The 25,189-nt window shown below is 33.1% G+C and overlaps 2 protein-coding genes across 5 annotated transcripts; one reads left to right on the top strand and one right to left on the bottom strand.

The window, feature by feature from the left end:
• The first annotated feature begins 2,118 nt into the window (after positions 1 to 2,118).
• On the top strand, positions 2,119 to 10,309 carry LOC141447477 (uncharacterized). Of its 2 annotated transcripts, none has more exons than XM_074115068.1 (3): positions 2,119 to 3,541; positions 4,090 to 4,225; positions 7,070 to 10,309. In XM_074115068.1, exons 1-3 carry the CDS (start codon positions 2,930 to 2,932, stop codon positions 7,321 to 7,323), a joined length of 1,002 nt encoding a protein of 333 aa, XP_073971169.1. In that variant the 5' UTR covers positions 2,119 to 2,929; the 3' UTR covers positions 7,324 to 10,309. The 2 variants fall into 2 exon arrangements, with proteins under 2 accessions (XP_073971169.1, XP_073971170.1); XM_074115069.1 differs by having other exon boundaries at positions 4,090 to 4,235; positions 7,070 to 10,306.
• Positions 10,310 to 13,002: 2,693 nt separating this feature from the next.
• Positions 13,003 to 25,154, bottom strand: LOC141447472 (uncharacterized). Of its 3 annotated transcripts, XM_074115049.1 has the most exons (19): positions 25,014 to 25,154; positions 24,770 to 24,922; positions 23,743 to 23,857; positions 23,547 to 23,650; positions 23,179 to 23,253; positions 23,003 to 23,095; positions 21,381 to 21,464; positions 20,585 to 20,662; positions 20,340 to 20,462; positions 19,534 to 20,264; positions 18,276 to 18,413; positions 17,645 to 17,770; positions 16,348 to 16,423; positions 16,143 to 16,270; positions 15,626 to 15,785; positions 15,243 to 15,371; positions 14,554 to 14,633; positions 14,308 to 14,440; positions 13,003 to 13,323 (listed from the first exon to the last, which is right to left on the bottom strand). In XM_074115049.1, exons 1-19 carry the CDS (start codon positions 25,029 to 25,031, stop codon positions 13,183 to 13,185), a joined length of 2,685 nt encoding a protein of 894 aa, XP_073971150.1. In that variant the 5' UTR covers positions 25,032 to 25,154; the 3' UTR covers positions 13,003 to 13,182. The 3 variants fall into 3 exon arrangements, 2 of the variants coding, with proteins under 2 accessions (XP_073971150.1, XP_073971151.1); XM_074115050.1 differs by lacking the exon at positions 20,585 to 20,662; XR_012454358.1 differs by lacking the exons at positions 13,003 to 13,323; positions 14,308 to 14,440 and having other exon boundaries at positions 14,564 to 14,633; positions 15,243 to 15,402.
• Positions 25,155 to 25,189: the final 35 nt, after the last annotated feature.

Raw genomic sequence — 25,189 nt, 5'->3', positions numbered from 1 at the left:
TGATATTTATCTTTTGTTTAATAAATATAAAAATAAAAGAATCAGTTAAAACAATTTATTTTTGATACCCCTCATAAGTTTAAATCACCCACTTTTTCTTGGTTATTTGGAAATTTTCAACAAGTTTTGAGGAGCAAAAGCATCGTTTTCTCGTATTGGTATATCCGTGTGGGTTAATTGGATATCCAAATAACAACATATTATTGGACAAATCCACAGGAAGGTGCCAATTAATCTCGAAATTGGATACAACAATTTTATCTTTGAACAATATTGGACTTCCTAACCAATCGTAGAATCTTAATGAGCGGTTCTAATAGCTGTGTGTCTAAACTCCGATTTGGAACAATAAAAGTTCACCAGAAATGCGTCTGTAAAGGGCAGCTTTTTTTCCTCCTCAGTTTCCACCAGTTTTCTAGACAGTTATGAAAGGGTTTATTTGTACTTGGGCATGACGTACGTATACTCTAACCAGGGCTTCCCTTCCTCTTTTGAAGCATGTACTGTGCCTTCAAAGGTGCCTCCTCAGATACAGAGAGGAGTTGATAACCCCCAGGCTAATCTGGATTGCGAGCCAGAGTAGGCACCTTTGAAGGCACAGTACATGCTTCACAAAAGTTGTGTAAAGTGCATTATTTGATAAATTAAAGAATAAGTTTGATCCTTTAAATGAAAGATATTGATAACTTAAATCTGTGGCAGGAGGTTTCCAATTTTTTTTTGGTAATTAAACGCAACTCTCCCAAAATTATCAAATAATTATTAAACCTTCTTGTTTGTAACAGATGTAAAATTAATTTTTAGCCATTTTGTGTATGCTTGAGAACATCTAAAGCTCTTAACATTTGTTTTTTCTTAGAAAAATCACTCGGAAAACGACTTATCTCCCGATATTAAGAAAAATACTAGCTTTACTGCCTTGGCAATATTTTTATTAGAAAGGGGATGAAAAAAATACATAAAAATGACCTATCGCGTGCTCTTCTTTCTCTTTGATAACGAAGTTAAAAAATTGAAATATGATTAATAAATACCCAGATTTTGAAATGGCCTAGCACCTTTAATTTTGAAGATATCGAATTGAGATTTCCGATTTCTTTCATAACTTTTCATACTCTTTAAAACTGTGTATATGAAAATGGGGGTCAACTGCAAACCCTCACTTTTGGTCGCGTGTCAGCCACGTATGCGGGCAGGAATCTAAAATCAAGTCACATATTCTGAAACTAGAGGTGACGGGCAACAAATTTTTCCTCTACCATTTTTTTAGCTCAGATTAACCATTTAAGCATGAAATGCATTTGAGCCGTCTTAAAATGAACACCTTGTATATAAACCTGATTTTCCGAGCTTGTTTTTACACTTTTTTGGGCTACATTGTTATTTTATTAAAATTTGTTTTTGGGTTATTTAAAAAGTAGGAGGGCATATTCAGAGGGCGACTTCTTTTCAGAGAGCGATTAGTTTTTCCTGGCTAAGTAGGATACTTAATAAAGACTGCAGAGGAGTGGAATCAGATCAGCTGGCCGGTCTTAGATCAACTTGTTAGATAAAAAAGAACAGAACGCTGGACTGGATCTTAAGACTACCACACCTAAGAGACTGGGATGGTCACCCATTTTTACGGAGATTCTTATCTTTAGTTAAAGATCCTTTTTTGTTAAACCCATAACTGTCTTCTCCCTCCGCTATCCTAATAAACCCCAAAGCTTTTGGACTCCAGTAACTTTATTTTACCTTTTTTTCTCCTGTTTATTTTATTAACGTCATTCCAGCTCCAGTGAACAACTTGTATATAATAATTTTTGAATATTTTTTTTTTTTTTTTGAACTGAAATAACTTTTAAAAACACAAACTGGTATCCAAAAAATTTTATTTTAAAAAAACCATTATTAATATAGAAATTTAGAATGGAAGTTTTACAAACTCAGTAATGGATATTTGTTTTTTATAGTCTTATTTAATCGCCATCTTAAAATAAACCAGTTAAAGGAGCATGCGCAATAGATAATATTATTTTGAAGAAAATTTTAAATTTAAAAAAATAAATAAGATTTTGAGCCAAAATGTTGTGTTTAAGGGGCCGGGTTGTATACTATAACCGCAAAGCAGAGATGTATTGCGGTACTAGCTTTCTTTTCTTTCTTTTACTCTGGCTTTTATTAAAGTTAATATGTATTTTTAAAAAATCCATATTAAAGTTTATATGTTTTTATAACCTCAACCATTTTACTCGTGTTTTAACGGAAAAATGAAAAGTAATAATTTCTAATATAGGTTATGAGATCGTACTTTTCAAGGGGAAATTTTGCTGCAATTCTGTTTTGATTTTATTTTCCAATTTCAAAATCAATTTATTAGAGATTTTGTTTATAGTACAAAAGAAAAACCCTTATGTAAAATGTTTATTGTCTGTGAAGACGATGTTAAACGGGAAATTGTGGTTCTCTTGTGAGCTATTTTTTTTTTATGTTTTTACCTGATGTAATATAAAATGGATTGATGTTTAACAGTGCGGACAAATTGTTAGCTGAAATATGTATTAAAGTAGAAGATCTATTAAATATATAGCTCTTTCTTAGAATAAAGAAGTAGACAGGGGAATACTTTAAGGGTATCGTTAGCTGTAGTTAGTGTCAGTGTGTGTTTACAAGGAGGACGTGGGATGGATCCTGGGCTATGATGTTCAAGAGGAGTTGTAGCCGGGAACTGGTGGATCGATATGACATGGACTTCACTTTCCCATCAGTGGGTGGTGGGAGGGTTGGCAGAACAGCGCCAGCGCTCTCCTTATCCCGATCTGAGCATACTGATCGCGCACAATCAGCTGCCCGGTTAACTTGACCTACCTGTAGCCAAGATCACATGTCGCCGGGACTCCAAACTTGAAGCAATCAAAGAAAAAAAAAGAACAAGTATTATTAACAAATGTACCATCAACTTAAGATACAATTAGCGCTGATCATATTCATTATCCATGTACTAGTCTATTATTACATATTGCCTGATTATTCAGTTGAACATGGAAGAAACAATGTATCAACAGCCACACTTCAACAACAACAACAACAACAACAACACCAGAAAATGTTCACCGAGTGTCCAAGTGAAATCTACTGCAGAGTATCCTGGCTTTCAATGGCCAAAGTTTGTGAAAGTGGATTGAGTGTGCTGAGAACGCTTGGAAATCATTGTGGCCAGTTGAAAAAGTCACCGGTAATCATAAAATCATTACCAGAAGTACTGGAAATAGACATTGCATTACCAGAATCTATTATCACACAAACTTTGGACATTCAAGTACAAGAAACTGTTGAAGAAAATCGGATGGACGGTGACCATAATGTTCAAGATCTTCCGACAATGGATGACCGTACTCCTCCAATGCAAACACCAAAAGAAGGCTATGAGGTGAAACTGAAAGAAGATCAAAGCCAGAACACCTTGATCTGTCAGATAATCGTGGTGCTGTTGGTGGTCTCGGTGACAGCAAGTTTGGCTGATTGTTTCCAGGAAAGGGCTAGGAGGAAAGCGGAAAATGTAAGTGAATCTTAGAGGATACTTTTTCCCTTTTTTCCTTTGTTTGATATGCGTACATTATATATTACTTTGTAATACGCCACTTGTATATTTAATGACTACAATGTTTCCTTTTCAAAGACTTACGTCAACATCACTCGCTCAACCCTCAGGCAAACTCTAGCTCGCCATCACACTCTCATACTTTACACCACTTTATGATCCGAATAGTTGTGGTCATCACTGTTCAAGAAATTTGATATTAACAGGACTTTAAAAAATACCATTACACTGAGCAATTACTCGATAAGATCCAGTTCTGATATTGATATTGCAGAATATTTTGTAGCAAAATCTTGATTTCTCAAGAAAATTCTTGAGAAGATTTTCATAATCAAGCAGTCTTAACTTCTAAGCCAGCTCTTTGCTATGAAACTATTATCCACCTTCTAGTTCATTAACCAGCTGTGACAGAGTGTGGACTAACTAATTCCTCAAATATGAATTGTTTCTTAGAATCATCGTAAAACTCCTTGAAGAAGAACTTCTTAATGATTTGTTTTTTTTAGGCGGCATGCGATAACAGCGCCACCACCGGCGGAAGCAGGAGGAACGATCAGCAGATCAATAGAAGAATGTCATTAGCAGATCTAACGATGTCCAGACACGCTAGAAGAGAATCCCAGGCCAGCTACAGGCCGCCAGGTAAGACCAGGTCAGTGTCAGCGACTTCTTTCTTCTCTCAGCTAATTATCAGCTCGTATATTCTTATTCTCCTCCGTCTTATATTCTTTATCATCTCTCTCTCCAAAACGTTATTATTATATTTAAAAAATATTTTTTTTTTTTAGACTAAAAAATATTCATCATTTACAATTCAGCCCTCTTACATGGCTTGCCAAAAATGTAAAATATCCATTTCTATAAAATTCTACTGTTCTACTTCCTGTCAAAAAGAAATAAGCAACTTCCGTTTTTAACAGTATTTTATTCCTAAAGTCATCCCCACTCTCTTCTCTCTACGTAGATGACCTTCTCGTGTGTATGACGACACTGTAAACACCATCTTCACGACGTCGATTTTATCAAATCGATTTCTTCTTTCCATCCGTTCATAGCTTCCCTACGTATTCAGGTTGACCTTTTATTATTTTATGGGTACGGGGCAGGGGTCGGCAACCCGCGGCTCTTTTACCCAAATTTTGTGGCTCTTCAGCCTGTCTAAAATAAATTGTATATTTCAATTTTATTGAAACAAATGAAAAGTTCATTTATTAAAGTAAAGATATTTTTCCAAAAAGAATTTTAAATGAGATGGGTTTGAAATTGAATAGAATTATATTAAAATACAGTACGTAATATATAGGACTGCCGCCATTTTCATTCAAACACAGGTTTAGTTATTATTTATTTGTTTATTTACTTTGCAATATGTGAAAATAAAAACATTTAATAATTTAATAATACAAATAATAATAATTTATGAATAAAAATAATCTACATATTTCTTTACACTCTCATCCTTGCGGCTCTTGGTAAGATTTATTAAAAATTATTTAAGGAGAAATGGCTCTCTACCTAAAATAGGTTGCCGACCCCTGGTATGGAGGAACAGATGATATGAGAAGCGTAATGAGTTGATGAATTTTAAAGGATAAATAATAAATTCGTCCATAGATAACGGTACCTTGACTGTACTAATACGTAAATGCAGATATCGGGTCAACTTATGTCTTAGTTTTCAAGATATATGATAATCATGAAATGTTTGTAATGCAAGTGCTCGGACCTGGGCTTATTGTATTGTGTGAATGGTAAAAGTACAATACTAGGTTATTTTGAAGACGGGAGATGACGACAAATATTGTCTCACCAATTTTTTACTCCGTTTGAGACTTAGTCCTTAGTAAGAGTTGTACCATCACTACGTACGAAGTGACCATAATTTGAAGTGAAAACAAAAGAATTTGTAGTCGATCTCGAACCCTTGCTTATCTCCCCTTTCTTCCTTGTGGACCTCCCAATTCAAGATTTTCGACACCGTTAACAACCTTTAACTTGTAACCCTCCTGGAACTACCACATCGCGCAAAACTCTAAACAATCCAACTTTCAACCCTCAAAAGGTTGAATTCCTTCCAGCATGTTCTTCCCTCTCAAAAAAAGAAAATCCAGCTTCTCTAAATCTCCCCTCTAATTTCCCCCCGTTGTTTAGCCTGGTTTTTCTGGAGCCTCTCTCCCTCTCTTTGGTAAAAACTTAAACGTTCTTAAAGATACATCTTCGGGATTCTTAGCAAAGCCCAGTCATAATCGTACATTGGAGTTGCTCCATACCCTTCGCAATTATTGTCTTTTTACAGCTTCCTTTACCAGACCATATCAAAGCCTCTTCCCAAAGGCATTAGCTTCCAGCTCCTTCTTATTCACCATAGCTCTTAAACTGTAATCCCTTCATCTACATCACTCACGTAAAAAAATTTTGCATGATCATATTTAAAATTCTGGTTGATTATTTTGTATTATTATTTAGGGAAAACTTAAGCTTATAGTTTTTCATATTTCTTCGAAATAATCTCTTTATTTAGAAAAGCAATTTTCTATCGCATTTTCACACTTTTACCTTTCATAATAATCTTAATGTTACTAAGATATGAGATCGTTTAACAATACATGAATCTTTCCCTCCAAATTTGTTTTTCCAGATTAAATTTCCTTTTTGTCTTCCGTTACTATAATTGAGGATTTTTTTTCATTTTTATTTATTAAAGGATTTGATTTGTGAGTGGGAGATGTACAGTTCGAATCCCGGGTGTATCAAGTTTTTTTTTTTTATTTGTTTAGGATAAAGAACATGTTAATAGGTTAAAGTAGGCGTTTCCGGTTAGGTCCATGACCCCGCTAATTTGGATTTTTTGGGGCGTTTGCCTAAAAAAAAAAAAAAAATGGAAAGATTACTTGAATTTTTGTCTGTTCTAAGGGTATGGGATTAACGGAAAGGTTAGTGCTCTGGGCTCTCACACGTCAGTTTCCGGATTTGAGGCTCTTGAAACCAGTTTAAACGAAATTTAAACCAATAAAAGATCCGGAAAATCTGTCTTTTTAAAGTAATACTCCCGATTTTGATCGAAACTTCTTTGTTGCGTCCTATATTAGTATCTAAGCGAAATATCATATTTGAACTTCCTTGCGATTTATCGATAGATCGTATTAAATATACTTTAAAATAATTACAAACATGAAGTACCAATAAGTAATAATTACATTATAACCTTTATTACGTAGTTTACGGAAAGCTCAGAATAGGAAGGATAAGTGAATGCATCCAAAAAAGAATGGGAAAAGCTGCAGCTAATGATTAATCGTTTTTTTTTTGAGTTCCGGTGGATACGGACAGACATACAAAGACCATTTTTTGGTAAAAACGTTTATTTTTCTGACTCAAGGGATCCAGTCCGTAAAATCTGTATTATTTTTCACTATTTCCTCTTATTTTTAAGAAAAACAAATCCAATTTTTTTTCATTTTGTTTTTCCATTTTCTTTTTTTCCAGTAGGCCCACCAGACAACAAAACGTCAGCTGGCTTAGTTCGACGTAGTTCCAGCCATGATACACCTAGAAAAGTCAATAATCCAGTATGTAGGCAAGTATCCTGCCCGCAACAGCTACTTAGACGCTTATCCAGCGTAGACCTGACATACCATACCCATCAACAGACAAATCGTCATCTATTACAGCATCAGGATCATTTAGAAGATGCAGGATGGGCTGAAAGGAGAAGAGTTCGCATGATACAGAGGCATTAAGAGTTATAACCAAAATTAAATGAGAGGTTATGACTACAGGTTGTATATTATTATTGCTATAAAATAAAAAGAAATCGTTTTGTTTCATACAAATCGATTTTGAATCGATTATTATAAATTAATAAATTGCCGATCAGACATAAATCAATGAGAAGAATTTTTCTTTTGTTTAAATTAAATTTCAATTAAAGATGCTGCCTCATTGTTTCCATTAATGTCTGTTTACCAAGGAATTTTTTTTAAAAAAGTTGCATTTTCTTGATTGTTTTTTAAAATCAAATGATGCAATCAAAATGATTTTTACAATCAACGTAAGTTAGAAAAATTTAAAAAAAAAGTGCTTAAATTTTAGTTTAAAGCAGAATTACGATAAAGAAAGAAAAGTTAAAAAAAAAATGTATTTTCATTATTGCGCACTAATCTAAATTTGTGTTCATTTTGCTATCGATATTTCTTCATCTAACTATACTTGAACTATACTTCTGTTATCTTTAGTTCCCTTTTTATCACTTATGACTAATACTTCTCTTTCTTCTATCAGCCCAATCTTTTCTTCTCTAAAAAATACTCTTGATTTAATTTTAACTTTTATATACTTCTCATGCAAACATATGTAGCTAAGATTTCCTTTTTGTTGTTTTGTTTATCGATTTAATTATCGATCAAGTCTGAATGAGCTAATAGCTGGCGGATAAGTTGAGAAATCGTGAAAATCCTGAATGTTTAAGTTATTGTCAACTTTGTTTTCTGATGAGTTATACGCGACTAGTTGAAGTTAAAGTTCTTGCTTATCTTTTATCAGTTAAGTGTATAAATTGATTAACATTTTTTTTTTTATCACGTCGAAATTCAGTTAATAATTATTGATAGTTTTTATGCAACTCAATTCGCTCCAAGTTCATGATGAGTTTTTGGGTTTATATATTTTTTACTTTAGCCTTTACTTTTGTACTTCCAAAAATGCAGGTCCAGTTCTACTTGAAGAGTTCAGGGTGTGGGAGTAAATTTTAAATATAAAATTTCATGTCATTCAAATTAGTTTTTTGAAAGACAAAAATACTTCTCTTTTTTTGCTAATGTATAGACTGCAATTATGTACCCAGGTTTTTCTTAGGAGTTCCTAGCAGTTCGGGGAAGAGAAAGCCGCCAGTCCAGAGGGATAACCGCTCTCTGGTGCCAAAAACATCCCTTTCCGTCAAATAATCTACCCAGATATTCTGTAGAAGATCCTTTCAGATTAAAAAAGAAACTGGGAGCATTGAATGGGAAGGTATATTCCCATCCAATGTCTGGTAATTATCCAGACACTCTGAGGAGCCCAGGGAAAATCGGGGAATAACCAGTCTTAAGCACCGCTATTCCTTACTCAAAAGCTTCCATCTCTTAACCGCAAAGTAAAGTTCGCGTGAGATTACCTCAATCCAGGCTTATGATGCCTGGATGCTGTGTCTCTATGGACTTGCTTCTAGAAGAGTTGCCCGTGGGCCATCAGTTGGAAGCTGTGATGAGATTTTGCCCCAAACATTTTTTGGTTTATTTGTAAAAATTCAAAACAAAAACCTTCATTGTTTTATCGTTTAAGATTAGTTGGTTTATTTTGGTGTTCCTTTTATTAAATTCCTCTTCTACTTTGGCTTTACTGTCCTCAATCACTCTCTACCATTCTCTCCTCTCGGCAAAGCACTCCATCCCGACATCAGCAGATCTTACTCCGTAGGAGAATGTCAGCAAAACAAAGGTGTTCAACCACTGACGAGTTTCGAGCAGTTGTAGAGGAGACATTCAAACACGAATCCCTAGAGTCATCACCGCATTACACATACTTGTGTATGACGTAGAATTTGACTGTTCTTTTGGTAGCGATCTTTTTTTACACAGGATATGGTTCAGTTCCTTGTCAAACATCAGAAGGAAGTAGTCCACTACTTGACCGAACTTTACTATTTACAATATTTATTTTATTTATTATTATTTCTTTTTTAAATTGTGATATTACGGGATTCAACAAGAGTTCGGCCAGCTTTTGGCTTGAGTCTGAAAGACAATTCATGACTATGTTTGATTCTACTAATCAGATAGATCAGAGACAGATATTTTAGTCAAAACTCCAACTTTTGTAGAAAAATTTGTCAATTAGAAGTTTGAGAATTGTAGATAGAGGGGGAGTTCTTTTTTTTCTTTTAAGTCAATTAAAAGACGTAAAACAAGTACCTTTTTATAATTTTTCTTTTATCTATTCATAGTTAAGATTTATGTAGCTCCCTTTTTTTGATTTTAAATGCTTCGAAGCTGTGATATTATTACCAATTATTATTTAGAAAATTGCTTAGAATTTAATTGTTTTCTATGATAATCGATCGGCGACTTAAAAATGATGATGAGAAGGTAAAAAAAAAATTAACCAGCAATTGCCAGAGGGAATAATTTTTTGAAAATCTATTTTCTTCATTATCTCTTATTACCATTGATTATATTAATGGTAGCTCTTGATCAGGAGCTTCTAAAATGAGCTCCTAAAAAGGTTTCGTCTTTATTGAATTATTTTTGTGTATATGAAACACTTTAATTTTTATCTACACTCATAAAGAAAACTAATCTATAAAACTATTTAAAATAGTGCACTAATTTATCTCTTAAGGTTTTTCCAATTGGTCTGATTAACACTATTTTTTAATACCATACATTGGCACAATTCGATAAATTTTTTAATAATGTATTTTGACCAAAATAGATAAAAAAAGAAAAAATAAATTTCTATTTTTCATCAAAAATATAATATTCATTTTCTTGGGACCATATTAATGACCCATCCCCATTACAATGCTAGTTTTTTATCAAAATGTAGAATTAGTTTCTTGTATTGTATATATAAATATTTATTTATTAAATAAATTCTAACTGTAATCTGTAAAGTGAAAAAAAAAAGTAACTATATTTTTCTGTTATCTGCAGTAATAAGATATTTTAAAAACTTGTTGATGTATTCTAAATAAATTTTAAAAAATATAAGTATTCGCCATCAATTAAATTGTATTTCCCCACAGAGGCGGCGATCAAATAGTCCACCTTAATTTATAACTAGGGAACGGATTCGTATGTATTTACATATTTTTTTCTAGGCAATTTACAGACGTTTTTCAACTAGAAGTATTCATACTGACACTTTTTAAGCCGTTTGAGTCTACTTTTATTTCACATATTTCCACATATTTGGATGTTATCGCATATTTATACATATTTGATTAAAATAAATAAATATTTCTACATATTTAATCAAAATATGTACATATTTTTCATTTTGGGCATATTTTCATAATTGGGAGGTGGTTGACAGGAACTGTGAACCACAGACTGTAGGGCTGTGAATCACAGTGGGTACAATGGTTATTGTAATTTACACAGAATGCTGCTAAACAGTGACGGGCACTTGTTAGTTCTTTGAAGTTGTCTGACGTTGTCTGTTCTTTCAGCTCGTTCGTTGAAATGTCCAATTCATTTCGTTCGGTCACTTAGTGTAATCTTTTTTGGGTGAAATGCCACGAACATCGGCCTCAAACAAACAACTGGTTGCTAAATATCTTCGCGAGTTTCCAGCAGAACTTTTTCGAAGTGATGGAGACATTTTGTACTGCGTTAGCAATGAGACAAGCGCGTTTCTTGCTCTCAATGTTTCCAAGTCATCCAACATATTGCCACCGGATCGCACATAGTGAATAAAAACAGAAAGAAAGAGAGGACGTCCTATCAAGCCTTCCTTACATCTCCATCAAGTAAGTCTACTCTGAGTACAGATCTGTGTCGGGCTTTGGTTAGAGCAGATATCCCTTTCTACAAACTTAAAAATTCTCATTTCAAAGGATTCTTAGAGACCTATATTGGGAACAAAATGCCTGACGAGAGCGCTCTGAGGAAAAACTACCTGGAAGATGTCTATAAAGATACACTAACCAAAATTCGAGAACATATCAAAGATGGACCGATTTTGGTGTCAATTGATGAAACCACTGACGTTGAGGGCAGGTATATTGCCAATGCAGTTATTGGAAAACTTGACAGTGATGCTGATGTGGATTCAAAGCCATTCCTTTTGAACTGTGAGGTTCTCGAAAAATGCAATCATTCCACCATTTCACGATTTTCATAAAAAAAATGTCCATTTTACTTAAATATTCCAGAAAATATTTTAAGAAAATCACATATTTTCCACATAATTGACGAAAATAAATGCATATTTTAATTAAATATTTGGCATTTTTAAATACATAAAAATCCGTTCCTTATTTATAACTTTTAAAAGTTCAACTTATTGTTTCAAACTACATTTTTAGCAGCAATTTTAAAAGGCCACAAGATTGGATAATCATCTCTGCATGGCGTCTTAGGGAATCGCATACACTAAACTGTTATAAGATCAAGGAAACTTCAACTTCGAAAAGGGTTGAAAATTCAGAAGTGGAAGTTCGAGAGGTTTAAACAAAAATTAATCATTAAACTGAACGGTTTAAAATGCTTAGATTAACTCAATATTCATTTTTATTAACAGAATCATTGAAGCAATTTTATGAGCTACCAAAAATAAATAACAATGATCTATTGGTTGCCGAAATCTATCTTAATAAAACAAAACTTTGTTTTTTAACGTTTCGAGATCATCAAAACTAAGTTTAATAAAGCCTTTACCGTTTCAAGTAGGTTTTCTGCTTAAATTTTTATCTTACAATCTATTAACACTATTTATTTCATTGATTATGAGAAATAATAATATTTACTTAAAAAACAGTATGTCAAAACCTTACAGCTCACTGGCCGGTATAAGAAGTGTTGTCTGTAACGAGAGAACACTCTCCTGAAGCGATACCATCAGTTGTTGACGCGCCTAAGTACTAAATAAAGCCTGACAAAACGTACGTTTGGTTAGTACTATTTCTGCCACCTAGTAAGTAACTTTTAAACTAATAGTGGCACAGTAGTGAGGAAATCAATAAGCATCTACTATCTAGCGGGGATTTTGCGAACTAAGTTACCTTATTTTAAACAAATTCTTTATTGTCACTTCTAATTTACGTTTTTTCTTTTTCTATTTTTGTCAGTCTTTTTGTTTTCTATTAAAGACTGAGAACAAAGTTTACCATCATTACAGGTGCCTGAAAGTGTGGTTTTCGTAGTAAATATTTGTTTTGAGAACTTTTGTTATCAAAAAAAGCTACACCTGCAGCTAAACAATCATTATCCTTAGCTATTCTGAAAAAGCCATTAAGTAAATGTTGGTACTCATCAAGCTTCATCTCTGTTGCCACTTCTTTTCAAGTAATTTCTGTATTACTGAAGATGTACTTAATTTAAGAGAGTTGTGTTATGCCAATGTTTAGTGTAACGTTTAGCATTTTTTGTGATAATACACAAAAGAATATCTCGGTTCGTCAGTTACTAACTTGAAACGCTATTTTTCTCAAGATTGTCATCATCTCCAGTGAATGTATTAAGTATCAGTTAGTGAACCACTTTCTAGCAGTTGCTAACATTGAGGTGGTTTCTCACCTCATACATGTTTGTGTACATATTTCTGTACCTATTTACTTGTGGCTAGGGTGCCGTTATACAATTTATATAGACATTACACAACATTTTGCTAAATATTAGTCTATCAGTTTTAATTTTAAAATGTTTACCACTAAGTTATAAAATTACTACGATTTAGTGTTTTGCTGTTTTAATCAAAAAAAATTGAATGAATTGTGAAGATCAGCTAATAAAAAACAAAAAGTACAAATAAAAGAAGATATAAATAAAACATAATGTAAGAAATAAATTTTTTGGACACAAAAACTTAAGAGAAAAGAAATAAATCAAGTTTTCCATTCACCCTTCTGTGTTTGTGCAACAGTCTTCCAATAAGTCCGTATAGACTTCGCAAGCCTTTTTCAATTTACATCGTAAATCTGTACGCACATGTTCTGACATTTGGTTGGATTTCCAAACTTGCGCGTTCAACACTTCGATCTAACAGAAATAAGGAAATGTTAAATAGAAAGAAATTTAAAAATAATTTATTTTTATGTATCTAAACTAACAAGAAACCATACCAATAGTGGGGGTAATGGTTAATTATAAATTACCACACACCGATATCAAGTGTATAATTGCAAAAGCAGCACTACAAAAATGGCAGACAGATTACAGTAATGGTAATAAAGGGAGATTCTATAAAACTATGGTAGATCAGTTACCTAGACAACCATGGTTTAAGGGAACTGTCACTAATAAATGGGTTGTTACGACAATAAGCAGGCTGAAAGCGAACAACGCGGTGTGCGGATCGTACCTTCATAGGATCAACAAAAAGGTCCTCTCTCCTCTTTGCGTAGATTGCAATGAAGAGGAGGATTTCAAACATATAATCATTGTATGTCCACGTTATGTGGTAGAAAGGAAACGAATGTTTGACGACATATACAGATATTTAGATGCACCATTTGGCTACGAAGACATAATATTCTCCACCCAACATCTATGTGCTTAAATCTATAGCAGTGCTAGCAAAGAAATATGAATGTATCTAAAAGTTATAGCCGATTAGAATGAATGGAAGAAAATGATTAGAGAAGGATTACGTGATTTTAATTTCGGTTAAGCTATAAGGATGGCAGGAATATAGAGTACTGATCCATCCATTAGTTGTAAGATTTTATGTAAATAGCGGTATATAGTAGAATGATGAATGTGTGAAGCGAATGTATTTATAAGTAAGAATGGAGAGTGAGTGATATTCTAGTGATAAGCACCTAGACGAAGCTGGAGCCAATGCCAAAAAAAAGACAAAACAAAAAACCATACCTAAACCTAAATAACAATTAAAAACGGCCTAAAAACCCCACCTTGCTGCTGCTGCAGCCCATTGCTTTCAGCTCAGTTGCTGAAACACTTCCAACCTATTTGGGCAGGAATACTCTTTTGTATTCCAAAAAATATTATTAACTATCTTACCTGTTGATTTGCTATATCTAATTTTTTCTCTTTTTCATTCAAAGAACACTTTAACAACTCTGCGACTTGTTTTTGTGCTTTTATCTGCGATTCATAATCATTTACTGATTGTACAAGTTTTTTTGAAGCGAATCTGTGGATGGAGGATGTATAAAAACTAAAATGATGCTTTATTTTCTTTATTGAACCATCTTTTATGGATACAAACTAAGAAATTTAAAAAGGAAACAAAAAAATAATGGTTACCTGGCTGTGCGTACAGCATCGTCCTTTTCTTTGCATATTTTAGCCATGTTCATATGCCACTGTTTCTGCTGATCACATATCTATAAGCATAAAAGATATTTTTAGTTTTTTTTCATTATGGCAAAAGATTACACGTACATAAGTGCTCACTACATAATCTTATTTTTGTTCGTGTTTTGAACTCTGGTTTGTTGGATTAAGAATATGAGAACTCGTCTTTCTATGTTATCTGCTTCGGCACGGATGAGTGCTTTCAATGAGACAGACTGAAAGTGGCTAAACAAGAGGAGTATAATCCTTGTGGAGATAATACTCTACTGAAGTTACAATTAGGTGAATGTCATTTGTACAATCATTTAGAGCTAGCAACAACTTTGTGCCAAAGGCCATAAATAACCCTAAAGAAAGAGAAGGTTCACGAAAATCAAAGAAAGAACCCTATTCAACATAAAAACTAATTTAACAAAAAAGATTAACTTCAACGACTGCTTAGTCAAGTCTTTGAACAGACTTCGCAACATTTGAAGGAAAAGGTTTGATTTGGAGAGACAGACTTAAATAAAATATAGGAAAATATAGCTTTTCACTACGATCATTAATAACAATTAATCTCTAATCGCACACTGTCGTGGTACGTGCCTCACTAAAATTAAAAATTACAATAAATACAACAAAATAAATTTAATTACTTCTTTTTCCAGTTTCTTTAGAATGATTATATTCTTTTCATGGTTTGCTTTGTGTGAGTTAGCCTTTCTTAGGTTCTCTTCTGATTGAGTAATTCTTTCTCTAAGTTTTGTGTTCACCTCTTCCAAGTGCTGCAATTCCAGCATGCATACATTATGTATCCTAAATAAATAGTGGAACAAGGTTATGGATTTTACATAAGTAACTGATTAAACAGTTAATAACTCCATATTTACTCCTATAGAACTCTATATTCGCTGACATCATTTTAATTACTAGAGTTTGCACAAAAAATTCGTTTAAGGATTTAAAAGAGGACTTCTGGACACATCCTCTTATATTTTCTCGTTAATAGGATCAAATATACAATAAATTATATTCTAACCTTGATGTTGGCGACATAGTTAGCATTCTGTTCCTGTTGATGAAGTAATTCCTCTTTACTTATTTCTGAATTAGATTTGATAGTCTTAATAGTGTCCAATTGATCATTCAACATGGTATCTTTGATCTTGATTAGATCTTTGCTAGCGGACAGTTCTGCTCTACAATAAGGAAGGATTAATTTGTATACTTATTTTCACCTTTTGTATAAGAAGTAAGTAGTTCTGGAATGTGTGTACATGTTTGTATCTAATGTAACTCAAAAAACGGAATTGAATTAATTTAATTGAACCAATTTACTCAAGAAAATTCAACTGAACGTCTTGAGCAGATCGAGGCTACGCTCATCTCTTAAGTGTTATTTACAGTGTAATAAGAAGTTCTTATTTTATATTTATACTAGTTAAGAATTAAATTGCAATAAGTTTAATTCCAAATTTTGGAAGATGATTGGTTGTTCGAATTGTAATCCCAAATTAATATAGTAAATAATAAGTTAACAATGTTGATAGTCTTACTCTAAGGAAGAAATATTTTCAACTTTTTCCTTAAGTTGTGCTTGAATATCGTTTTTCTCTTTTTCTATGAGTTTCAAATCTGAGTCTGACTGGTCCAGTTTCTTTTTTAGATCATCAATAACCCCATTCTATAAAATTAACGTCAATTTTAATTTAAAAATGACCAGCAAAAAATATTATGGGATTATTATAATTAAAAACTCACTTGTACTTCTACAGTTTTTCTATAAGTTATATTTTCTTTTTCCATTTGATTAATATTTTGTAGTTTTTCTTTTTTTCTGAAATATAAAAATATCTAAGCAATACAATGTTCGGAAAGTATTAACCTTTCAGGCTAGAAAACCCTTTAAATACTGCTGAAAAACTAGTTGTCATTCGTAATATTAATAACTAAGAATATTTTTGTAAATTATGTAGGTTGATATCCAGCTTCTTACAAGGTATTGCCAATTCTTCTGGCAATATGGGGAACGGTCAAATTATAAGACATAGCGAGCTTGTTAGTATTATTTTTGGTTAATTTTGTATTTTAATTCATATTCAATGGTTGAGGATGAATCTTCAACCTTTTCTGTGTAATAGAGAAATGTGTCTTCCACTTAGATGTACGTACAATGATGGAAACTATTTTACACTATCCCAAATTTCTATTTCACTTAAAAGAGGCAGCAGATAATTTTTTTAAATTGAAACTAGAATTACTTTTGATCATCCCCGTAGGGGGAAGTGGACTAGCCACTTCTTCAGGGATCTTGGCGTCCCTGCGGGTATCCCAGTCTAACAACACAAACAACACTCAATACTAATACCTCAGGTGATCATACGAGTACACATAGGGCTTGCAGAGATAGTTGATGTGTGTAAATATTAGGATTTAGCGGAACCACAGACAAACTTCAGCTCATTAGCACACAAAAGCACATTTAATAATTCACAAGATGTTTATGTTTATGCAGTAACCATTACAGTAGCCATAATATATTTACATGAGAACCATAATAGCTTTTATTTAGGTCGCAATGAATTTGGCTTCTTTGCCTCTACTTTTAGGTATTGAATCTGCTGCTGTCAAAGGCTAGAACTAAAAAGATCTTCTCTCAAGGAGATCAATCATGGCTTTCTGTTCGTGTCTTTTATGTACAAAGTATGTACGTATCTTATGTGTTTACATTAATGGATTGTCGAGCTAGAGATTAAATTTCGTTATATATTGAAACCAATAGTTGTACACATTTTAAGCTTTGAACGCAGGTCCATTGGGCGAACCATTGCTCACTGAGGTATAAACTTAGATTTTGTGTACAATAACAATCTACAAATTTGACATTACCGTTGATGATTCTATAAAAAGGAGATTGATCAGTCTCTCTCTCTCTCTCTTTCTAAACCTCCAATAAAATCTTTCCAAAAAGGAGATCCTAATTTTTGGTATAAATACTTAAACAAAATTATTTCCTATATTAAGCAGAATAATTATTTTTTTTAGTTTGTTTACTAACTGGTTTCTCACTTCTTTCATGTCATTGCATATTGCTTTATTTTCATGGACCAATTTTTGGATTTTATCTTCGCATTTTTCTATAGTTTGATTGAGCGTTTTCAATTTTTCGGTAAGCTCATGCACCCTGTAACATATAATGAGTAGTTTTTATAAGGGTTTTATTTAAGAGTCTTTAAGTTAGTTATGCTTCCGTGTTCTTCCTCCATAGGCCTGAGGGTCTTAGTAGTTCATTCACTCTTATTGTTAACATTTTATTTTATAATTGTCTTATTATACTCTTATTATATGGAATAACAGAATAAACTGGCTATATCTAAAAAAGGAATAGTGTGGAAAACCCGGGAATATCATCCCGCTGCTTATGGGCGCCTATAGGCGTAAATTTATGGATTAAAATTAAATAAAATTTAAATGAAAAACTAACTACAGTTTAAGTAAAATATTTGTTGATGTTTTCCACATAAAGCATCTTTTTTTAACCCATGTCAATGAATGATTTCCTTCAAATATGGAATTCTAGCCTCCATTCAATATTTTTTTAGTGCAACAGCACTTTAGAAAATGCTAGGATGCTGCTACCTTTAGATGAAAACTAACTTAAGATAAACATGAATAAAACTAAGACCTACTTCGCTTGATTTTTTTCTGTCAGCTTTTGTACTTCCAAAGACATATTTTGTTGTAATTTATTCTTAGTCAATTCTAATTGGTCGCATAATTTTTTCATTTCCATTATCTCTTTTGTATGGGCTTCATTCTCAGCATCCCTGAAACTCTAAAAAACTCAGAACATTTCAAATAATCGTGTATGTGTATTGGCAGTTTAAGAAAAAAACAGTATAAGATTAAATTGGTTACTATAATTATTGATAATTTAAATATGGGAAGACATATTTTATGCCCAAAATCAGGTGGTAACTCTCTCTAAGACTCTCTCTCTTGGTGCAATGATACTGATTTCTCAAACCTGTTTTTCCTTCAAAAATGCTTTCGCGAATAGTTCGAAAAGTTAAACTTTTTAGAAATTGGCGTGAATAATATGCGTGTCACCGTTATAAGTGAACCCATTTTTACCCCAGTTCTTTTTTATTAGTTATTTACAATCGCTAGAAGTGTACTTGTATGAATGTGTGTACATTACAATGGGCTTCAAGTCCAAAATAAGTAATTCGGGTGAAGAGAACAGTCAGACTTAAATAGCAGGAGAAGAGAACCTACTACTCACTGGTAACACTCTCAACTGATCAGCCCCAAAGGAAATCTCATGGCCACCGGCGGCTCAGTCGACTTCGAGGATTGTTGGAAATGTCAGCAACCGCAAGAAACTGCACGAAACGATTAGGGCAACATTGTAGTACAGTATTTCTGGTGTACTTTTTTTCTTTGGCGAGGCTGCTTTAAAAAAAGAATTTTGAGATAGATATCTAGAGTCAAGTTTTATCGTAGAATCTTTGATTGAAATTTGTTTGAATGTTTTGTCAGTTTGGTTGAGCCCCACAGTTCTAGTCCGTACGCCCACATGGATTTGATTACAGAGTTGTATGTTAAGTCTTTTTAGCTCCGTTACCAATTTGAATCGCCTTCTAATAAGTTGGTAAAGAAGTTTTTGGCCCGTTTGCAAAGAATAACTTTATTCTTGCGATTTAACAGAAGGTTTTACTCGGCGATTAATCCATGAAGGAAATAATAATTTTGTTTAAAATTATTGATCAGTTATCGTGGACAGTTAACAAACGAATTTCCAATAAATTTGTCATTTCAATACATAAAATAAAAACCAGGATAATTTTAGGAATTGATTTGAGTAGAATTCCACAACAAAATTCATTACTTATTGCAGTAAGAGATAGTTCTAAGAGAGAAATAATATTTTGTATTTTTTTTTACTTCTTAGCTTGCAATTCTGTGAGTGCCCGTTCAGCAGCATCTGCCCGCTTCTTGTACTCCGTCTGAATCTGTTTCTCAGCTATTAGGTTCTCATTGATTAGATTCACCTTCTTCTCCAGTTCTTGGTTGTTTACCGGACTGGAGGGAGTAGAAATACTTTCTTCTTGTTGTACATGTCTTTCTAAAGTTTTCTCTTTCATTCCCAATACCTTTTCTGAACTGAGGGAAGTAAAAACACTTTTTTCGTCTTCTTGAACATCTCTTAGTAAGTTTTCCTTCTTTTTCCTTAGAATCCTATCTGTACTCCGGGAAGTAGGTATATTTTCTTCTCTTTCCTTTCTTTCCCCTTTTCCTTTTTCCTTTCTTTCCCCTTTTCCTTTTTCCTTTCTTTCTTTTCCAAGAATCCTTTCAGAACTCAAGGGAGTAGAAATACTTTCTCCATCTAGTTGAACAGCTCTTTCTAAGGTTTTCTTTTCTTTTCCCTGAATCCTTTCAGAACTCAAGGGAGTAGAAATACTTTCTCCATCTAGTTGAACAGCCTTTTCTAAGGTTTTCTTTTCTTTTCCCTGAATCCTTTCAGAACTCAAAGGAATAGAAATACTTTCTTCATCTAGTTGAACAGCCCTTTCTAAGGTTTTCTTTTCTTTGTTCAGTCTTTTTTGTGGACTATCTTTGCCTGATAAGTCTTCTTTAAATTCGCTCTCATTTATGGCCAAATCTTTCATAGATTCCTAAAAAAATAAACAGATTTTTTTTTTTAGTAAAATAAAAACAGAATAGGATAAAGTGATACAGAAATTGCTCACGGTTTGAGGTTCTTCCGCTTGTTGTTCCCGATCCCTCATCAATTTATGTTTATGTGGTTTTGACTTCTCTTCGATTTTTGTGCTCTTATTTTTCATCTGCAACACTCTCTTCATTTTGTCTCCCTGAAATATATTATTATCATTCACTTCTATTTAAATAAAATAATAAAGCTATTTTATACATATTTTTATAAACATTAGTATACAAAGATTTTTATATACATAGTTATGTAAAAATAGTATACCATGCTTTCCAGTTCTAGTTCCAATTGAGCTATTAATTTCTCAGCATCCTCTCTTTTATTGCGTTCCACTTGTACTTCCTGAATTCACGAATAAGGAATATTGATACACAGAAATTATTTTTGACAGAGCTGTTCACGAAAATAACTTAAATTTAGAATATTTACGATAATAGTCCAGTTTAGGTAATTTTTCGTACAATCTTATAGAAACAAATACTTATTCAATACCTCAATACTTAGTTACTTAAGGTAGCTGAATTAATTTTGTTACGAATAAGATATATCTCTGGAAATCAGTTTTGAAAATACCATTATGAATCCTCTTCTGTCTGTCCCTCGATAACTATATTTAATAATAAAACTAAGGTCACATCTGAGAGAAAGAGAAGGGACGAAAGAGGGTACACTTCCCTCCAAAATACAATACCAGTTCAGCCATGGGCATAATTGTTTGCCCTTTTCTGACAGTTTCTTGTAAATGGCTAGTACGATTTTTCTCAGGTTTTTCGCATTTTCCTTTCATTAATAATGTGATTAATGTTAGTGAAAATTCCCTTAAGTAAATTTTGTCAGTGGAAGATTTAAGGAAGGGGACTTGTCCTATTGACTTGAAAAGGCGGAACATTGGCCATCTCCAAAGGAGCCTCTATTTACTTTTACTGAATGATGGAGCACTTTTTTTAGAAGCATCTTTTTACTATATAGACTATAGTCTATTTAGTATTAGTTTAAAATTGGTCCTGGAAATTTAAAAATGTGATGAGAAGTCATGCAAAAATCTTCTAGAAAGTTTTACCATTTCCAAAACTGCCATGTCTCTCTCAGTACGTTTCTCCGAATTAAAATCAGGCCTACAAGCTGGCGATTTCTTCATTTGTACCTATAGACATAAATAATTGAAATAAAGGTATTGTAAAAAGTAATGCAATTAAAAGTTCTTCAGGGATCTCAGCCTCACATAGAGCTAAATGTGGTACTTGATGTGTGTAACTATATAGTTTAGCAAACTGTTAGGCAAAACTCTAGGTCATCATGAAATACATTCGCTTATTTACCAAATTGTATACTTGACATGCGCCTAAAATGCGTGAGTACCACTAAGCTTATAGTTAGTAATGGAATTGAATTTAAGTCCTCTCCTTAAATTCATTTATCGTACTAAATTCAACCTCATTCCTATAATATACTTATTTTAGTTAAACTTCTCTTTCTAAGGTTTTCATTTATCAGTATCCTTCCTGAACTCTGGGGAGTAGAAATTACTTTAGAAATAGAAAAGAAATTTATTATTCTGGGACAATTGTCCCCTAAGAATAAATACAGGAACAAATAGAGGCCTTAACAGTTTGGCCTGTGATTATACAGAAATTAAATAAATAAATAAGTATTTACAAAAGTGAAAATATAATAAGTGAAAATGAAAGTAAAAATAAAATAATAAAACAGCAGAAATTAAGGAAATAAATTAAAATAATTAGAATTTTGGAGGAAGCTGAATAGAAAGTAGATAACTGAATAGACGGGATTTAAAGATGGATAGGGTAGGAGCATGGCGGACAGATGAAGGCAAGGAGTTCCAGAGAGAGGTAGCACGTATTAGGAAGGACTTGTCAAAGGATAAGGTACGGTGAGAGGGAATATAGAGATCAGATGAGCGAGATCTAGTGTTACGGGAATGGATGGAGGATTTAAACTTAAGGAGTTGAAAAATATAGGAAGGCCTTTGAGACTGGATGATTTGGCTATTTCAGAAACGAGAGGAATATTGAGATCAGAGTGTATAGTATGATTGGAGACGTAGAAGGGAGCGTTAACTATTGTTCTTAGAATTTTTGATTGTAAGGTCTGAAGTCGGTTGATGTTTGATTTTTTGGCACTTCCGTAGAGTTGTATTAAATTTAAACAATTTTAATACAGATTTTTCTATATTAATTTAGTAAGATCCTTGCGCTTGATGCTTGCTGCATAGAGATTTTATATTAGGTTCCAATTTGGTTAGCTTCAGTCTCAAGTCTCCACGTTCACGCTCCGCGGTGAACCCCGGACGAAGTTTACTTGACGACGCCAATCACCCAGTTGATATTTTGGTCTCGTCAAACGAAATTATACCTAATAATTATTTACCGCAATTATTTAAGAATTTGGTTTTTTTGTTAAATTTGGCACCGATATCTTGCATTGCATTTAAATGGCCCGGAGCGAAAGGGTTAAAGTCGTGTCGAGTCCATTTTCGAATTGCCCCCCTTAACTATCAAATTGCCCCCCTGGGGGGCGTGGGCCCCACGTTGGGAAACACCGGTTTAGACAGTAAGAGCCTCATACAGGTTCCCACTCTTAATTGATTCGACTTTTCTCTTCTCACTCTCCATCTAAACTATAAATCATTACAATTACAACTAATTGTTATTAAGCTTTTACCGTGCCCACTGTGGCAGCTTGATTTATGCCTAGGGGTGTGCGTTTCCACTTGCCGCATTCACATCCTCTTGACGTTGAATCTTTAGAAAATTTCTGTAAAAATCAGAAGTTAAAAGGTACAAACGGCTAGACGGTAGATTTTGGCCACACCATATTTGAATTTTAGCAAACTTTACCTTACATAATTTTAACATGGGGTTCTCACCACCCGATACTTCCAAAGCAAAATTAGCATCGACTTCCTTTAGTTCCTACAAATTTAATGAATGATTGAATTTCCTTTATTGAAAAATAATTTGCTTTTAATTGTGAAAACGTGTTTTTAGATTGGTTTTATTTAAAATATCCGTTAATTAATGGGTTAGTGTCTAACTATCGGCTACGAATTTTCACAAACATGCTTCAATGATATTAAATATAGTCTAAAGGCAAAATGTTAATTTTTTACCAAAATTGGATAGATGGAAAATCCCATACAATGTGGGATTGCTTATTATAGGAAAACACTCACAAATATCCAGATTTAACTGAAAATAAAACTAACTGGTGATAAATTATAGAAATATTCTCTAGGCAGGAGTATAGTTTTGATTGAAGGACTTTCTGATTGCTGACTGAGATCGGCCAACTTCCGCACAGCATTACTTCCTAAAACAAAAACAAAAGATGCACATAATTTTTAAATTCATTACTAAATTTTTGGACCACATCACTAACCATTTAAACATTTTTGTACATACCATTTGCTATGTGTTTAGTTAAATTTGCCAGATAATTATATAATTCTTCGTTACATGTTAATCGCTTTTCAGATGTTTTTTGATATCTGGATCGCACTACCTTTATTTCATGAACCTAACAAGTAAGCAATTACATTTAGTTCATATAATTTAAGTTTTTGTTAGTGCCATTTATTTAAATATTTTTTATAAATAATATATAGACGTAAGTGAGCAAGTTACATATTCACGGATTTCTGAGTTATGTACATAAGTGTACATACCATTTGCTAGGTGTTTTGTTAAATTTGCCAAATAACTATATAATTCTTGTGTAAATGTACATATGTGATGTATAACTGTTCTAAAACGAACAATCGCAGGAAGGCTAACCTTCATATTTCTTGAAGGTACATCCATGGGCGCTGACAGAAAGTTAGTAATTAAAATCTTACAACCGGAACTACTACAATTTGACTGAGGACACTTCTAAGAGAGAATAAGTAGTTTGGCTGTTCTTTTAAGTGTCTTTTTACAGGATTAGACGGTATTATATCCACTGTAATTTTACTGACAATTGTGTTGCTACAATTCAGAGTTCGAAAAAATTGTTAGAGCGAAATCTTTCGCACTATCTAATTTTAGCTCTACTGGTGCACGCAGATAAATAAAGACCAACTGCTATTGATTGAAATTATTTTTATAAGCAGGATGGATGTTCATTTTAGGAGGCTTCTGGTGGTGCTTTTTCCCAAATGTGTTTTGGGCGAAAAGGCAAAGTCTGGTCCAAAGTCAAACATCCTTACAGAAAAGTATTAATAATCTCACAGAGAGCCTGTTAGCCTGAGGCTGCTCAAGAGTCGAGTTCGTACATTCTTAGATCTTATCTGTCAACGAGCTTTTATAACTCATTTCCGAGGTTGGTCAGTGAGGTCTGTAGAATAGTTTAGGAAGCCAGTAATGTTTAAAGTAACCAATAGGACTAAAATGTTGATTTTCGCGCGACTATTTTTCAAATTTTGAAGTTGAAGAACTACATTTAACTCACCGGCTGCCTTTGGCCTTTTTTCAGCTTCTTCTCAGAGTCACTGCAGTCATTTACTTGGCTTGCAATAGCGAACTTCTTCTTTTTGGCCAAAGTTGCATGGAGTGCTAGAAGTTGATTTTCTAATTTATCTAGACGATTTTTCAAATTGCCTTCCTAAGAAAACAATCACCGTTAATTCATTTTGTCAAACTTTCTGGAGATTTTTTTTTAACATCACTAATAACATTCATGTAATGTTTATTACCTTTATAACTGGTTCCATGTCGTAAATTATAAGAAAAAAAAATGACTATTTCACAAGGAAGATAATAATAAGATCTGTGCTTTTACATGCTTAGCTTCAGTAAATTACAATTTAACAAACTATTTATTAGGTAATCCCTAGTTGATGTACGTGATAACCCACATGGTTTTTAATAA

This window comes from Rhodnius prolixus, unplaced genomic scaffold, assembly GCF_049639745.1.
Source record: "Rhodnius prolixus isolate KJV_2025 unplaced genomic scaffold, Rpr scaffold_7, whole genome shotgun sequence".
Classification (NCBI taxonomy): Eukaryota; Metazoa; Arthropoda; class Insecta; order Hemiptera; family Reduviidae; genus Rhodnius; species Rhodnius prolixus.
This window is presented reverse-complemented; position numbering and strand designations above follow the sequence as displayed.